We start from the raw sequence: 16,227 nt of genomic DNA on the forward strand, positions 1-16,227 counted from the left end.
CTTTAAAGTAGGTAAGTGGCCAAAATTAGGTACGATCAACGTACGACTAATTGCTGCTGGTGATTAAAGCAATTTCGACAGGTGATCGACTGGGTCCGTCAGCGTAAAATATTAGAAAACAATTATAAATAAAACGAATTTACTTAAGTTTCGAGGTCATTTTTAGCAAATATCCAAGTCTATTGCCTAAAAAGATATTTACTAAAAAAGAAACTATTTTTATTAAATAAATTCCTACCAAGTCTGTTAGCACAAAAAAAAAAAAAAAATTAAAATAAATAAAACCCACTTAGTCGCGATTGTTTTGGGCAAATTCTTGAAGACAGACACTTCAACCCAGTGTACCACTTTAATTGTAAAAAAAAAAAAAAAAAAAAAGTCACAACTTTCAGTGTTTTTTTTGGCAAATTAAATTTTACAAGCGACTTTAAAATTTGAATTTTGTAACAATGTAACACTAGAAAGTTGTAAAAACCAGAAATCTATTGCTTTTTTTTTTTTTTTTTTTTTTAAATTGAACTTGAAACTGTCGAAGTTGCTTTGACTAATTAAACCCTTAATGACTGCGAATCAAGTTTTCCGATATAGTGTGCCAAATAATTGTCTGCCTTTTAGGATTTAATTAGATGCACATAAAATCGTTTCATTTTTAGCTGTGCATAATTAGTAAGATAAAGGCAGGAGTAATCTTAAACTTTTTTGCAAAAAAAGTTTGACAAAAACAAAACGAAAAAGTGGCACAGAATTGGAAAAATTTCAGCCTTTAAGCTCATTATGTAAATAATACTTTTATATCTATTTACTATCTGCCTTGAGAATATTTTAAATTTATTTTTGCGAACACTTTATGAATCAAAAATAAATTTGCAAAAAAAAAAAAAAAAAAAAAAAAAACCCTTAAACTTGTAAATTCATTTTTCTTATTTTAACAGATTATACAATATTTTAAGTCGATAAACCCAGTACTTCGTTCGTGTCAAAGTTGCTTTAATCGCAAATCAGCAGCACGACCAAATAATTGTACATTATTTTGTCGTACAATTATAGTAAAAACACCTTATGTACAACTAAAATCCGGCACAACTAAATGTCCCGTTTGGCTCGTGCTGATTCAAGCAACTTCACGCGTTTCTTTATGACAAACAGCAGGAACAGTCAATCGTACATTGAATAGGCATAAAAACTGGCATCTTCATGCGAGAAAAATATACTGCTAAAAACGTAAAACTAGGACAAAATATTGGTTAGAAAAAAGGCTAAAAAAAGGCTAAAAGGCTAAAAGCTAAAAGGCTAAAAAGGCTAAGCTAAAAGGCTAAAAAGGCTAAAAAGGCTTAAAAAGGCTAAGGCTAAAAAGGCTAAAAATGCTAAAAACGAAAATTAAACGTACCAATTCTGGGCAGCCTGGAATTACTTTATGTGCTAAAATGCTATTTGCAAATCCTGATGTGTCACTATTGAACTGGAGATTCTTTATACAACCAGTGAAGCCAAAATCTGATACATTCCTAGAAAAGATGTGCAGAAAAAAAAAGGTAAAATATTCAGAAGCAGAATATTGTGGGCATATGTGTATTGAAGCACATATGGCATTAAAACGACAATGCAATTAGTTGTAAAGAACATTTTAGAAATTAAACCCTTGCTTTCACGAAATTAGTCTTATAAGAAAATAAAAATTTTAAAAATGTCAAACTTACACTCTTGGCATATCTAAGTAGTCACTGTAGCCGCCAATATAAAGTTCTTTTACAGCCAACATCTGAAGAGTTCCAACAGATCTACCTTGATCTGAAAAGATACAAAAAAAAAAAAAACGACGATAAAATTTAATCCTTTTAAACCGTTACACATCTGACAGGCATGTTGAAAATTAATATTACTGTCTTAAAAATAAAATATCGATTAATTGAACAGATTTTCACCTCATTAAAAAGTTATTACACTTCATATTCTCTTATAAATATGACGTCATTCTTCCGTTTTGCATATAGCATTTATCTCTGCCCCCTCCTTTTTAACTTTACATGTCAGCCATGCTTCATTCAACCTTGGGAATGATTCTGTTTTAGAGATATGGATTATCATGCACTCAGTGTGACCCTTGTCAAAATCGTGACTAATTTAATTGCTACTGACGTAGACCCCTAAAATGTCACCTTGTTGACCTTAATAGTACATCTATGTTGAGGGATTTGATCTAGATAATTCCTAGCATAATACTAATTATCTGCAGTCTCCAAATGTGACGGGGGTAACATTCATCCCTTTTTCACACTTAATAGCAATAGACTGTTAGATTTCACATAAAATCTAAATAGAAGCGAAAAAAAAAAAAAAATAAAAATAAGGTAAAGCTGCAAAAATTAACACTTTTCTTAATTTATTTTTTTTAAGTGGATTTCGACAGATTCATGAAAGCTCTTCACAAATTAAGTGGAAGTCTTTGACAAAACAAACCGAGCATACAGGCTCTCTCCACGAGTAAAATTTACTTTCACCATGACTAATGTTTGTGCAAAATTTCAACAACTTCAAGGAGTGGTTATTGGGAAAAATACGCAATAGACGAATGAACGAACAGGAGCGAATTATTAGGTCCAATCACTCCTTTGTGGGTGTGTGGTTGGGGTGGGGGAACAAAAATAAAGAATTCCACTAAGTGGAGGACTTCCCTGCACACGTCAAAAATGTTTTACTCACATGAATATCGTCCAGAATCTATTACCATCCGTCCATTTTGTCTCAGACGTTTGATTTGGACCGTGTGCCATTTTCCATCATTAAATTTCTCTTCTGTCATGATAAACGCCCTGCCACCTCCCAGATCGTACTGGAAGACGAGCTGTCCGTTTCTCATATCGACAGACGTGAAATCCAATGAAGACGTATCATACATCAACATGATCAATCCGTTTGGTTTGTAAGTGTTGAAATGGAAACTAATATCAAAGGATTTCCTGAAGTTCTGCGTTGGGTTCAGTTGAACATAGCTGTCGCCATCGAACCGGTAGCCTTCGGTTTCTTTGGTTACATTCACGTTCCTGCAAAAGAATTTTAAACATTTTGATTTGTGATAAATGTGATATTTTGAATTTATGAAAACAATTAAAAAACATATAAACGCCCAAGGCTAGACTTTGAAATACTAAAGATTGAAATTGCAAGAAAAATTTACCTGTTTATTTCGCCAACAAAATTGTTTTCTCCTTCCAAGAAATTCCACAATCCAAGAGGATAGTCGTTCCAGATGAATCTTTCGATGGCACCCACAAAACGATCCTGCGTTATATCATCTGGTAGCTTCAAAAAAGGTAAAGAAAACAAAAAGACAAGGTCACAAGTAAGCACATCATATTGTTGGGTTTAAACAATATCCAGAGATCAATGAATGTCTCCTCTGGATAGCTGAACAATGACCACCAATAAAAACTTAGCCAGAAAGGCTCTGGAAGTGGAGAGTTGGTTCGGGGGGGGGAGGACCTACTGAAGCGGTTTGGGTGAGTGCCTTTGTGGGCAACTGGATCCTTTTGGGGGATCTTAGTTAAGAGATTCGGTAATGAGACTAAAGTGCATAAGTCTGGTCGAGCAAAGATCTTTAAGTTTGCCGTTTCACCTTTATGAACAGAGTGCCATTCATCCAAAATAAATATTTGGAATTGGGTTATTGTTTGTCTTGGATCGAGAATTCTTCATTGCAGCACTGAGAGCCGACAACTTTGTGTTACATGATAAGGGCTGTCCCCTTTTCATGTAAGTATAAAAATAAAGAGATTTAGTTAAAATGAAGATGATATAGCATAGACGAAATTCGAACCTCGTAATTTAGGTTTAGAAATAGATTACGTGTGAGAATTAGAAAATGGAATGTAAAACAGCTTAGAGATGAAATAGTTTCAAGAAAATGTGCACTGTCAGTTTTGTTATGAAAATTCAATTGAAAGAATGCAGCTACAAGATAATTTAATAAACATGTTTTTAACATATTGGAAATATAGGTTACTGAGTATAGGTTAAAATTCCTTCTGTAAAAAAAAAAAAAGTTTTGGACACGCATGTCCAGAACACGTGAAAGAAGGCACATGTTTTAACATGTCTATGACGTCATGGAAAAATGGGAAGTTCTAGATATAGATAGAAAAACTTTAGAGTTAAGCAGACAGAAGCAGGGGGAGAGTCAGAGAGAGTCCGAGGTCGACAGACGACAGTCCAGTTTCGAACGTCTAGAAGCGAGACGGTCACTTTGAAACTTAATGTGAAGCTTTGAATTCTTGATGAAAACCACGGCCGGTCGTGAGAAGAAATAAACCCAACATGTGTTTTTGTAAAAGTCGTCTTTGTGTTGTGATTCTGCCAAAAGGTAAAGGAATATTGTTATTATATGTCTATATATGTGTTATAAAAGGTCTTTTCATACACATCTCATATCTACAATGTGAACTCTACATCTCATATCTACACTAAGACTGAACACTACCTCTTCACTCAAAGAGCTTCCTTCTTCAACACATCTAAGTATGATGATTTTATATATATATATGAATCTTCATAAAACGAACAATCTTTATAAACGAACAATCTCTCTCACAACCTCCCTCTTAATAAAAGACTCTCCAAGACAACAAACTCTCTCGAAGACTCACTCTAATAAGACTAAGTCTCTCTTAAGACTCCTATATGTAACATATGGACTAGCACGTGTGGGATGATCATGGCCAAACGAGTGCACATTTTTTATAGCATTACCTGAATCGGTTCAATTTTTGAAGGAGGAACGCTTTCTAAATCAGTTTCCATGGAATGGACTTCAAGCAGCTGTAGTAAATGCACCGCCTCGGCAATTAGAAACGAATTTGGACAGATGCTGGGCTATTGTATGCTCATGTAGTTTTCTACCCCCCCCCCTTTACCTACTTGGTAACTTTTTTTTTTTTACTTTATTAAATTGGAACAAATGAATTCAGAAAAAAAAGAAAGATTTTTTTTTAAGAGTTAAAATAAAATAGTTACACCACTTCAATATAATCAGGGGGCATTTTCCTTTCCTCATTATCTCCTTTGAGTTATACTGGCCAACAAAAGATTCTTCTAATTAGAAAGAAAAAAATTGCAGCCTCACCATCAAATACAGGTTAAGATCATACAAAAAACCTATTTAATAAGATATGGTTTACCCTTCCCTTAACATGGCATGTTAAGACAATAACTAGTACACCATCACCACTCTAAGATGTGACGGAAGTAACCTACCTGAATAGACGAAGGGTAACCACCAACATAGATGAGGGTCTGACTTGGTCGTAGCATCATCACAGAGTTGGTGCCGCGTGTCGTACCATTTACCTTGGTCATTTCACCAGCCATACCTTCGACAACCAAGAAACCTACAGTTCCGATCCTACAGAAAAAAAAAAAAGATTGTAATTACAAAAACAATCCTTACAATGATGCATCTTGCTTTACTGGGTTATTTGGGTCCTAATTTTATCAAAGTAGATTAAAGAAAACAATGTCTTATATTGTAATCTGAAATAAATTACAAATTGTAAGTGATTAATTAAAAAGTTTGGTAGTTGTGTTTTACGGCATATCAACCCTTTCCGGGTTATTTAATGCTGAAGCCAGTTATTTTGGAATTAGTATTCATGTTGCATCCGGTTATTTTGTAGAAGTTTTTTTTTTTTTTATTCTTCAAACTCTTTGTATCTCGTTCCATAATTTGTGTATTAAGTAACTCAGTATCAGTGCTAGTGTTATCCACAGGGGTAAGCTTTCTGAAATGATCGTCGAGTCCAAGACTGTGCTTAAGTCTGAATGCTGTTCTAAGTGTTCCGAGTATTCCTGTTCCTTCACTGTCTTTGTGAAATTGTTCATCGGCGTCTGCTGTACTTATTTTTGGATTTTCGTAGTTTAGATCGTGTGTTTTCGCTGTTTGATCTAATTTGTTCAGTGCTGGTGTGTATCTTAGTTTATGTAAATCTGTTCCAGGTCCTAGGAATCGATGATAAGGTACAGTGAGTTTAGTTTCATGTCTTCGTGATCTTACTGGCGGCATTATGATAGTACTTCTTGGTTGTTTCGTTTTTATGTTATGATTGCGTCATTGCTAAGTATAATTATGATGTAATTTATAATTTTAATTTTTGTATATCATCTATGGGGCACTAAACCATTTTATAGATGTACCACAGGTATGGTATACATTTCTTACGTAACCGGACCAGCGATTTAAAAAAACAAAAACAAAAAAAAAAACAACAAGTACCTAAGCCACACACCCCACCAGTAAACGTTTAATGGTGGGGTGTGTGGCTTAGGTAATTGTTTTTTTTTTTTTTTTTTTTTTTAAATCTTATAAGATTTAGAATAGAATAGAATACGTGAGAGTTAGGCTTATGTCTGGCGCAATTGGTACCTACATTACTTCTGCCTTACCTTATATGATTTAATGTTTTTCAATTGCGTGTGTGCAGAAAACTTTGTTTCATCCCAGGTCAGGTGTCATGGCCGCCAAAAATAAGTTTCTTTCCTCTCAGGTCAGGTCGTTCAATTGAAAGTATAAATTTCATGCTGTTACCATGCTTATACATTCCAGACATGCGAATGAAATTCCAATATATATAACATACTTCCATATATTGTTTAATGTATTTTATTATGGTAACGAATCGCACAATAGCAAATATAGTTTTTAATTTGTTAGCATTGTGTGTTAGTAGTAATAGTAGGTTGCACCAGACCTTAGGTTGTAAAAAGTTTTTCGCCGCCATCTTGTCAGACCTTAGATTAATATCCAAGGTATTTCTATATCTAAACTGTTCTGACAGCACCTCGTAACAGTAAAGTGTGTGTAGTATGTAAGTGTCCGTCTAATTCTCTTTGTCGGAGCTGCCAGAATTCATTAAGTCTAATGTCTGCTAGTGCGTTTTTTTTTTTCTTGGGTTGTGGCGACAGTCTTTCTGCTATGAACAAGATTGGTTCTTGCGTTGCCTCGTCGTCGCTGGAGATTTCTATGACGTCCTGGTCCGAGTTGGCAGGAGAGTGTGTGGGTGTCATGAAATTTGCTAACTGGTCGTCACTATTCATGGCACAGTGTACCATTTTTCGTCCATGTGTTTTACAATATTGCGTTGGGAATCTTTGATCCAGAACGCATTTATCTGCCTCGTTAAAGTCTTCCAGTAAGTTTCTTTTAGCTATATCTTTTGGATCGTTTAGGTTGTGTCTGTGTGTTTGTTTCCACGACATTGTAAGAATTGTTTATGTATTGCTCAATGTGTGTTCTCCAGATAGTCAACCACATGAGTGGGTTAAGTTCTATCACCCCCCCCCCATTGTTTCAATTGTGGCATTGTTCTTTTTGTAGTGCAAGAGAAGATCCTGTTTTCCATGGTTTGTCTCTCTGCTTCAACGTGTCTCCATGGATCCTCGTTGGAAGTACTTATGCATGGAGTTCGTTTTAATATTCTTTCTTGTTGATGCTTAACGTTGACATACGTATCGGCACCCTCAAGAATACACTTTGCCTCCTCGATATTTTGTGGTGTGAACCACATTTCCTCGGTAAAAATTAAACTCTTATCGACGCAACTTCCGAACGTAAAATTGTCGGAAGCCTGGCATCTCATTCTTCCACAGTTCATCAGACCGTTCTTAATGATTCTGAGAACGTAACTTTTTCCTGAGTTACTCGGTCCGGTTATGTGGAAGCCGTTTATTTTTGCTCGAATCTTGTGGCACACTTCGAAGAGTTCTTTCGCGAATTTCTCCGCGTCTATGTTGTGATGCGAGCACCATTCATCATAGATGTCCAAAGACTTTTGGACCGTCCAATAATGATTGGCACTGTCGTTGAACAGGTCTTTTTTCTGTCTGATTTGTTCCCATATGGGTGTTATCCTTGTATGTATCTGTACGTCGGATGCTGCTGCTGCTATGTTCTGTTCTGTAGGTTAGGCGTGTTTTTGTGGATGTTCGTCCATGTTTTCTTGTAATTGTCTAGTGCTTGTTTTCTGCAATAGAGCATGATATCGCCGATGTCTAGAGTTGCACTTCATTTTGATGATATAGTCATTTTTTTCCTCTTAACGTGTCGGTTTTTGTTTGTAATTCTGTGTCTTCGTCAGTGTGTACTTCTGCAATGCTTTTGTTTGTTAGTCTTTTTAGGAAGTCTTTCTGCCTGTCTGCAGTAATATATGCACTGATCACCCTTCTTTTTTCAGGCTCAGCTTCGAAATACTGACAGTCCGTAAGGCAAATATACTTTAGGACACGTCATATTATAGGATTGTTCTTTATAGTTTGTAACGTTTTGTTTTATAGTGGATTTTATGGTTTTTGTTCCTTGCCTTGCAGAACATGAGTTCTGCAATGGGAGAGGGGAAAAGAGTTACAGCATTAATGTTTGGTACATTTTAAGTTTGGAAACCAGCTAGGAGTTGGGGAGATAGAGAAAGGGGAAATGGGAAAGAGAGGAAAGGGGGGGGCTATTTTGGGTTTTTGTTTTACAGAATATAATTAAGTTTTCACAAAAGGAAGTAGAAAAACGAAAATCATCGATATTAAGTGCATTTCATCTCAGGAAGCTAATACCTCCAGAGCCTGATCGGATAGCACCAGGATTAAGAAATGGTAGATGTTACAAGGCTGATCTCAAGTTTGACATGTTGAATTATCTCCCTTCAAAATGGCGGCAAGACCATCTCTTCTCAGTTACTCATAAAATTTGATTTTTTTTATAAATAAAAATACTTTATGAATTTACATGATATTTGGAATATATTTTCATTTCGTCATGGATATGTTCAATATCAGGAAGATGCTTACTTCCACCTTTTAATTCATAGCCTGGATGCCACTCATCAATATCTTGTCAAATTTTGTTGTCTTATGTTAGTTCAATAGTTGGTTTAATTAATGTCCATGATCTGTTATTTGTTTTTGTATGGCTATACTGTTTTTTTTTTTGTTTTTTTTTTATTTTTTTTTATTGATTTGGGATATTGCTTCCTTCATTATGTGTCTAAACGAGGGTGTGCTTTTGGTTTTCCTGAATAGAATTTTATGATTTTTGAATTGAAGGTGGTCTTATATGACGGGTTTGGGGGGGGGATTGCTTCGTAGTTTTGTATTTTGTAGAGCTAGTTGTTCCCATCTTAAATGTAGGAATCGTTCATGGGCTTCTACATACAGGCTTTCCGTTGGTGAGGTTCGATAAGTTCACAGGCTATGTCTCAAACCTTGCTTCTGTATGTATAAATTTTTAAGTAGAATTTGCAAGTGGAGTGTTGTGTATTAGGATGTGTGTGTGGGGGGGGTACTATTATAAGGGCTTGTCATTACTAGTCGATTAATTAGGTTGGGTCTCTGACTGCCCACCTAACCAAAGTAAGGGCCAGTTTTAATATGCTTCTTGTAATAGCTTGGAACGATTTTGTTTATTTTATTGATTTAACAACTCCTCCACCTCAAACAAGGCATATTACTACTTGGAACATAAGGGGATCATGCCTAACAGGACTGTGGGGAGTTGAGCAAAGAGTGTTCGTATTTAAACTTATGTGTTAATACAGTCAGAGAAGCAGGAAACTGAGGGGATTCCAAAGTCTAGCAGTCAGAGGAAAGAATCTAGGGACCTTAACAGTGAAGAGGTGGGATTTTGCTGCTTGTTGGGTTAGTGGGGAGTATGAACGTTGAGGGGGGGCATAAACACTAGGAGTTCAGAGCACATCATTCCATTAAAGTACTTGTAAAACAGACACAGGGATGCAACATTGCATTGATAGGGCAGAGGTTGAAGCTAGGCCAGTAGTGCGGGACCTATGTTTTAAGCTTTTTTTTGGATCTTGTCAAAGAGTGAGAAACTAGTGGTAGATGCACTAGTCCAGGTTTGGCAACAGTCGTTATAATTAAATAACCCACGTATTATTTCTCCTGCCCTTCACATCATCAATTTCTTGGTTAAGTTAGACACTTGTCCAAACTTCAACCGCAGCAATCTTTTTCAACGACTTCCACACGTCTGTATAAGTAACACACCTTCTCAACTCCAAAAGCACTTCTGCTGATCGAACTTCTTTAAAATTCAACTTCAAAATGAACCTCCTCTCTAAAAAATTAACCCTTTTATCTCCAACCAGGAGCATCTCATCTGCATATCAGCTGGTAACATTGCAGGCATATAAAGAGATAAGGCAGCCATTTTTGTTTTTTCCTTCCCTCATTTCGTTCCGACTGACCCGTTGAATTATGCAGACATGCAAATTAGATAAGTCATGCGTTTCCCTACAGCATGATCAAATTCTGGCCTTGTAAAGATCTAGGATAGTCTCCTGCGTGAATAAATTTCTAGCACAGTAAAGAGAACCCATCTTCAAAGTAACCTTGGCAATATTCAATGTATTTGTTTCAATTTACGATGTTGAATGTTAAAACGAGAAGTTTGAAGGATGAGTTCTCAAGTTGTGTTATTCATCATGGCAATTGGTGGTTGATAAAGTTTGTAGTTAAAAAGCAAAGAAGTTTAAACATTCTTGTGAAGTGTGTGGATAAGTTTTTGTCTAGTTTAGTGATTAAGGCATTATCCAGTTATGACAGGGAGGCACCTACACTCTTTAAGTGTCCAAAATTGAGGCCGCATCATTGGAGGCAGTTTCATGCCAAACTAAAAATGGTAGGAATTCAAGACTTATCCAACAGGTTACAATGAATGCTTGATAAGTACATACCTTTCGGCTTCAATGTGATGCCATTTGCCATCATTGATTTTTTGAGGATGATAAATTGCAGCAGAACCGGAACCAAGATCAAATCTGAACACAACGTGACCATTTTCAAGTTGGAGGGATAAATAATCCTGCACAAAAAAAAAAATAAAAATAACTCTTCATTAACGTCACTCTAGAAATGTGAGGCTTCAAGTTACTTAGGTACGTTATTTTTATTAAACATTTTAAGATTTCATTCGTTATAAAACATCGTTGGTGTATGATTATTTCCTGTTAATTTCAGTGTTATGTGACCAGTAGTTTAAGAGTTTATCCGTCAAATATTTATAGTTTTATTTATTTTTAAAACTTGCCCTCTACAAAATACTGCCACAGATTTAATGGACTACTGTGATTAGGAGCCAGACTATAGAAGACATCTTAAGTGATGAGTTATGCAATATGGTGTTTGTTCACATTACATTTAAATTTCTGCCATTTTTCTGCTCGTCAGGTTAATTGAAAGTATGTACGTTGAGAGGGAGACAAGTGACCGTTTTAAAGTTGGAAAACATGAGGCAGTGATACTTACTTGGTTTTGACTGTCAGTTCTTGGACCACCGATATAAGTTAATAATCCTGTACTGGCGTCGGTCTTCACATTCATGGAGAGTTTGCTATAAGAGCCTGACGACTCTAGATATGGTGGATTTCTCAAGCGGAGTGTAGTGTTGGCGAACATCTTCAAGCCAACAATGATCTGAAAAGTTATAAAAACGGGAGAAATGTTTGGATGATTACTCGGAATCTTTTGATGCGTTGGAGGAGTGCTTTATGTCAAAGTTGAATATGGTTAATCTGATCATCCCTGCATTAAATACTAATCTTTATCCCTAACAGAACAGATACCGTAATACTTAGTTCGCTGCATCTTATAAGGTCCATACCACATTTTTGCCAGTAGTTTCCGAGAAGTCGAATAAATAGACAGAAATTTTCTCTCATATATATATATATATATATATATATATACACACACACACTAGTTTGCCGGCTTGCTATCACTACACACTGAAACATTAAAAATAAACATGTCATTCATGATTTTGTAAGAACGAAAAATTTGTTAGAAATTAACATTTTAATAAAATAAAAATGTTTTCACTTTGAATTTAGAAATAGATTGCAATCAAATAACAAATTTATAATTATTTACTAAAATAATTATTAAATACCTACAGACACTAGTGTTTCATCCTTTTGGGAATCATCAATGGAGGGTCTCATGAAATCTTAATTTTAAGCAATTAATGGGCAATCGTGAGCATTACAAGGCTGAGCTTGCAAGTTTTAATTATTTTGGAGGTATTTGTTCAGTTTCTTCAAAATGGCAAGGAGTCCCTTTTCCTTTCTCATAAAATTGTTTTTTTAGTTAAAGATAAAAGTACTTGATTTTCGGAATACATTTACGTACATTAGATTTTGTATTTTAATATGGGAAGAATTTCAAACAAGAACCCTAATTCCAATATTTGGAAAGACTTTGCAGCCCCCCCCTCCCATTAGCTATTTTAAAGTCTTATTTTCACATCAATTCTTAAAAAAACTTCTATAAGTAATTTTTACCTGATTTGCTTGTGATCTTGCAAGTTCAATTTTCTTGCGAAGTTCCTTGACATCCATCAACGCATTCTTTGTTCGATCCAAGACTTCATCCTTCTTGTCCAGAATGAAATTCATTTTAGAGGTGATGTTAGGCAGCAAGTTACGGGCAGTCTCAACTGAAAAAGAATGGATAAAAAAATAAGTTGAGAACTGTTTGCAGCGAGGTAACATATCCTCAAGTGTCTTTGATATCTGTATAGAGTATACTCATGTTGCTACATTGGTTCTCATTAAATCACAAGTTAAGCAATGTTGAGCCTGGCCAGTACCAGATGGGCGACAATTTGGAAATACCATATGCTGTATGTGGGGGGCATTGAGATTTTCAGCAGTTCCTGCATCCCACCTAGCCTCCAGCTGACTCGACACTGTCCTGCTGCTGGATCAGGCTAGTTGGGACAAAATGAGGCTGTTTAGCATGAAAGTGATTTGCACAAAGTCCCAGCATATATAATCCATAAGATCAGATGGTCTTATTCTGATGACGAACATTCTGCTTAATTGTTTTTTCAATGTAGTGGCTGCCTCATTGATGCGAAGCCCCAAATGAATCAAAATTGGAATCTAATGACTTGTGATGTGTGAGAGTCTTGCATATCCTAACAGTTGAGCATCTCACATTGTGTGAAGATGGAGATACGAATAAATTCAATTTTCCACACTTCATCTCATAATCAGTTCAGTTTTCTGGAGTCTGACAGTCGGTTGGTTGTCTCTTGGTCTCAAAACCAACAGTCTAGCCCATTCTTGAAATGACCTCTTCCCTCCAATTGACTGATGTGTTGCTGCTATGCAGTTCTAGGAAGTCCACCCTTCCAGGTTTTTCCTTTCTCTTCAAGAAAGGAGTTTATTGCTAATTGCCTGAGGTGCCACTACCTAGGAATGCCGATAGGGCTGCCCAAGCATTTTTTGCAGGCCAGAATGCACTTCTGGAGTGTTGGCTTCTCGATCCTACTTTCTGACCCTTTTGTCAGGTGTTCCCACCGTTAAAATGGTTTTTGGTGGCCGTCAAAGAGATGGTCCGTTGGCATCCAGTTAGACACCATTTCGATCAAATAAATCTTCCAACTTAATTCACTTACCTTGTCTGAATCCACCAACGATGGACTCGTTGGTGGCTGCAATAGCCAATGGAATATCAGTCATCATTTTTTGGTCTTCAGGTAAAATATTTGTCGCCTTCTTTACAGCCTCCTTTGCTTTCATCTCCGCATCCATGGCTTTCATCGCAATTTCATCAGCTTCCTCTTTGAAGGAGTCTAAAAATAAAAACGAAAAGATAAAAATGAGACAGCTGTAGCTTAGGGCGACCTGGTGCTCCCTTTCCATTGACTAATTTGAGAAATAAGGATCAAGGTGTAATCTTGGGAAAGCAGTGATATCTTTATCAAGATTACGCCATTCACCCTTGATCCTCACAAGTAAGTGTAGCCAAGTGAGGAGTAGCCAAGAATATATAAAAAAAAGTGAGCAATCTCAACCTGATGAGCCATGGCTCACTGTATATGGAATGAGACCAGCTTTTTTTCAAAACTCTAATCAGGATTAGTAGTTATCGGAATTATTCTCATCTTGAATGTTATTCTCAACGTTTAATGTAACCTTCGATTTTCTTCAGGTTTATCTTGTCAAACTCTGGAATCTTTCTGTCGAACCAGAGGGTCAGACTTTACATCAACCGAAACGTGCAAATAACACTCGAGATGAGAACAGAATTATTTCTTGGAATTCTTTGGAGATGAGGCTTTATAATTTGTGCAGTCATTCTTTTTTGCGGACCGTTATGCATATCTTCATTGCTGAATCAACGTTTCGGATAACTCGTCCTGACCTTGAGATGATTAACTGATTGGATAGTAATGCCCAGTCTTGAACCATCTGATGGAGGCTAAAGGATGAGTTGGCTGAAGCATGGTGAAACAACTTGGAAGATGATAACAGTTTGCAAAACGAATGAATGCACGAAAATAATTCACATTATATGAACTAATTAAGAATTGATAAATCAAGACATCAAGTGTGCATGTATTTGGGGGAAGGGAGGGTTGGTTTTTGTTTTGCGGCATATCAACCATTGTCATTTTGTTTTGCGGCATATCAACCATTGTCATTTTGTTTTGCGGCATATCAACCATTGTCATTTTGTTTTGCGGCATATCAACCATTGTCATTTTGTTTTACGGCATATCAACCATTGTCATTTTGTTTTACGGCATATCAACCATTGTCATTTTGTTTTACGGCATATCAACCATTGTCAGGTCATTTAATGCTTATCTACTGATTTAAAAAAAATTTTTAATAGAATATATTTGGGTTTTTTTTCAAGTTGGTTTCTATTTAACCCATAGTTGGCACCCTTACAGGTAATATCACTCCAGGTCAGAGTGGATCTGGGAGCAATGGCAATCAAAGGGTAGCTCCACACTCCCCAAAGCTCGCAAGCTGGGGCCTCACCATCGGATATAGTTTAAGGTCATATCCAGGACCGGGAAAGGAGGGAGACAGGAAGTCATGCTTTGATCAAGCAAAAGTCATTTAACTCCCCACACCCGTCATGAACTGTTTGAAGCCTTCATGACAAAATTGACATGTTACAAGAACAGGTCCCCTGTTTTTGTAAGAAAAACATTAAATAAAAATGATAGGATAGACCGAGAATTCAAACCTGGAAAGCTAGGTTTGGAATTAAGATTCAGGAAGGAATTCCCATTGTTAGTTTTAATATAAAATAGCAGATATGTTTGTTTGAAAAGGAATTCGATTGTTTATAGATGTTATTGTAAAAAGGAATTTTGATTGTTGAATCCTTTTTTATGAAAACAGAATTAAAACAAGGTCAGTTAGAAAAACGAATAGCAAATTTAAATATGTTGGAAAATATGTCAGGTCGAAAATAGGTTATAAGAAATGGGTTGGGCATGTGCGAGCTAGATGTGAGAATCGTGCATGTTCAGGCCACGGGATCGACCAAGCACGTTTTTGGCCATGCGAGGATGTCATGGCTGAGAAATGAATCCTCAATATAGTTGCTAGTTTGAGATAGAAACAGGCAGAATGGAGACCGGGACAGAATCGACAGACAGGAGAGTAGAGTCCGGATCGAATTCCCCTTTGGAAGCGAAGGGTTAGAAGTTGTAATCACGTAATGACTGAATTCCTGGATGTCTTTATTCACTTGTCGAAGAAATGAAGGAACATCATTTTGTAACTGCGTCTTGTGTTGTGTCATTCTCAACCAACAAAAGTAAAGTGAAATTGTATTTGCATGAACTTTGTTCCCACACTCATCTTGATAATGAATATTGTATAAACTCCATCTTTAAGTAATGTCTCTCCATCTAAGAAATGTACCCCTTCTCCATTATAAGTAATGACTGCCCCCTCCTGTGATAAAAGAATTGATAACTCATCCATCTCCTAAAACATGTGTTAAGAAACATTCACAAAACTGAATATCTATCCCCCTCTGTGTATTACATGTCTCCATCTTTGTATTAGAATATACCCGATATGTCTCCCCAATATGAACACAATATAATATTCGTCATCTCTACCCCCCCCCCCTCCCCCATGCAACAGATATTTTCAGATAGAACTATGATGGAAAATTCATTAAACCCTATCAAATGGTTTTCGGACAAAAAAAAAACAAGACAAATTTGGAAACTATTTTGTTGTGCCAATTGAAGTCTTCTGTTCAGCATGCATCTCCCTACACTGTCGCGATTTAATCTTCCGAGCTCATCAAATATGAATCTGTCTCTAAAAATTGTCTTAAAGATCCAACATTCTCATGTCATTCCTGTTTATACAACGTATGTTTGAAACTCATTGCCCTAACATTTCAATTCCATAC

The 16,227-nt window shown here is 36.2% G+C and overlaps 1 protein-coding gene across 1 annotated transcript in view; it reads right to left on the bottom strand.

Moving 5' to 3' along the window:
* The window catches only part of LOC145261093 (laminin subunit alpha-like), a 192,906-nt gene that overhangs the window by 14,637 nt on the left and 162,042 nt on the right, over positions 1-16,227 (bottom strand). Inside the window, exons 54-62 of the mRNA XM_080119281.1 lie at positions 13,451-13,627; positions 12,330-12,484; positions 11,296-11,463; positions 10,725-10,852; positions 5,248-5,395; positions 3,176-3,300; positions 2,701-3,041; positions 1,698-1,788; positions 1,388-1,505 (exon numbers count right to left, since the gene is read on the bottom strand). Coding sequence (XP_079975407.1) covers positions 1,388-1,505; positions 1,698-1,788; positions 2,701-3,041; positions 3,176-3,300; positions 5,248-5,395; positions 10,725-10,852; positions 11,296-11,463; positions 12,330-12,484; positions 13,451-13,627 — 1,451 coding nt within the window. The remainder of the gene's footprint in view (positions 1-1,387; positions 1,506-1,697; positions 1,789-2,700; positions 3,042-3,175; positions 3,301-5,247; positions 5,396-10,724; positions 10,853-11,295; positions 11,464-12,329; positions 12,485-13,450; positions 13,628-16,227) is intronic.

Source organism: Euprymna scolopes, chromosome 37 (assembly GCF_053919585.1).
Source record: "Euprymna scolopes isolate OS-2025 chromosome 37, ASM5391958v1, whole genome shotgun sequence".
NCBI lineage: Eukaryota > Metazoa > Mollusca > Cephalopoda > Sepiida > Sepiolidae > Euprymna > Euprymna scolopes.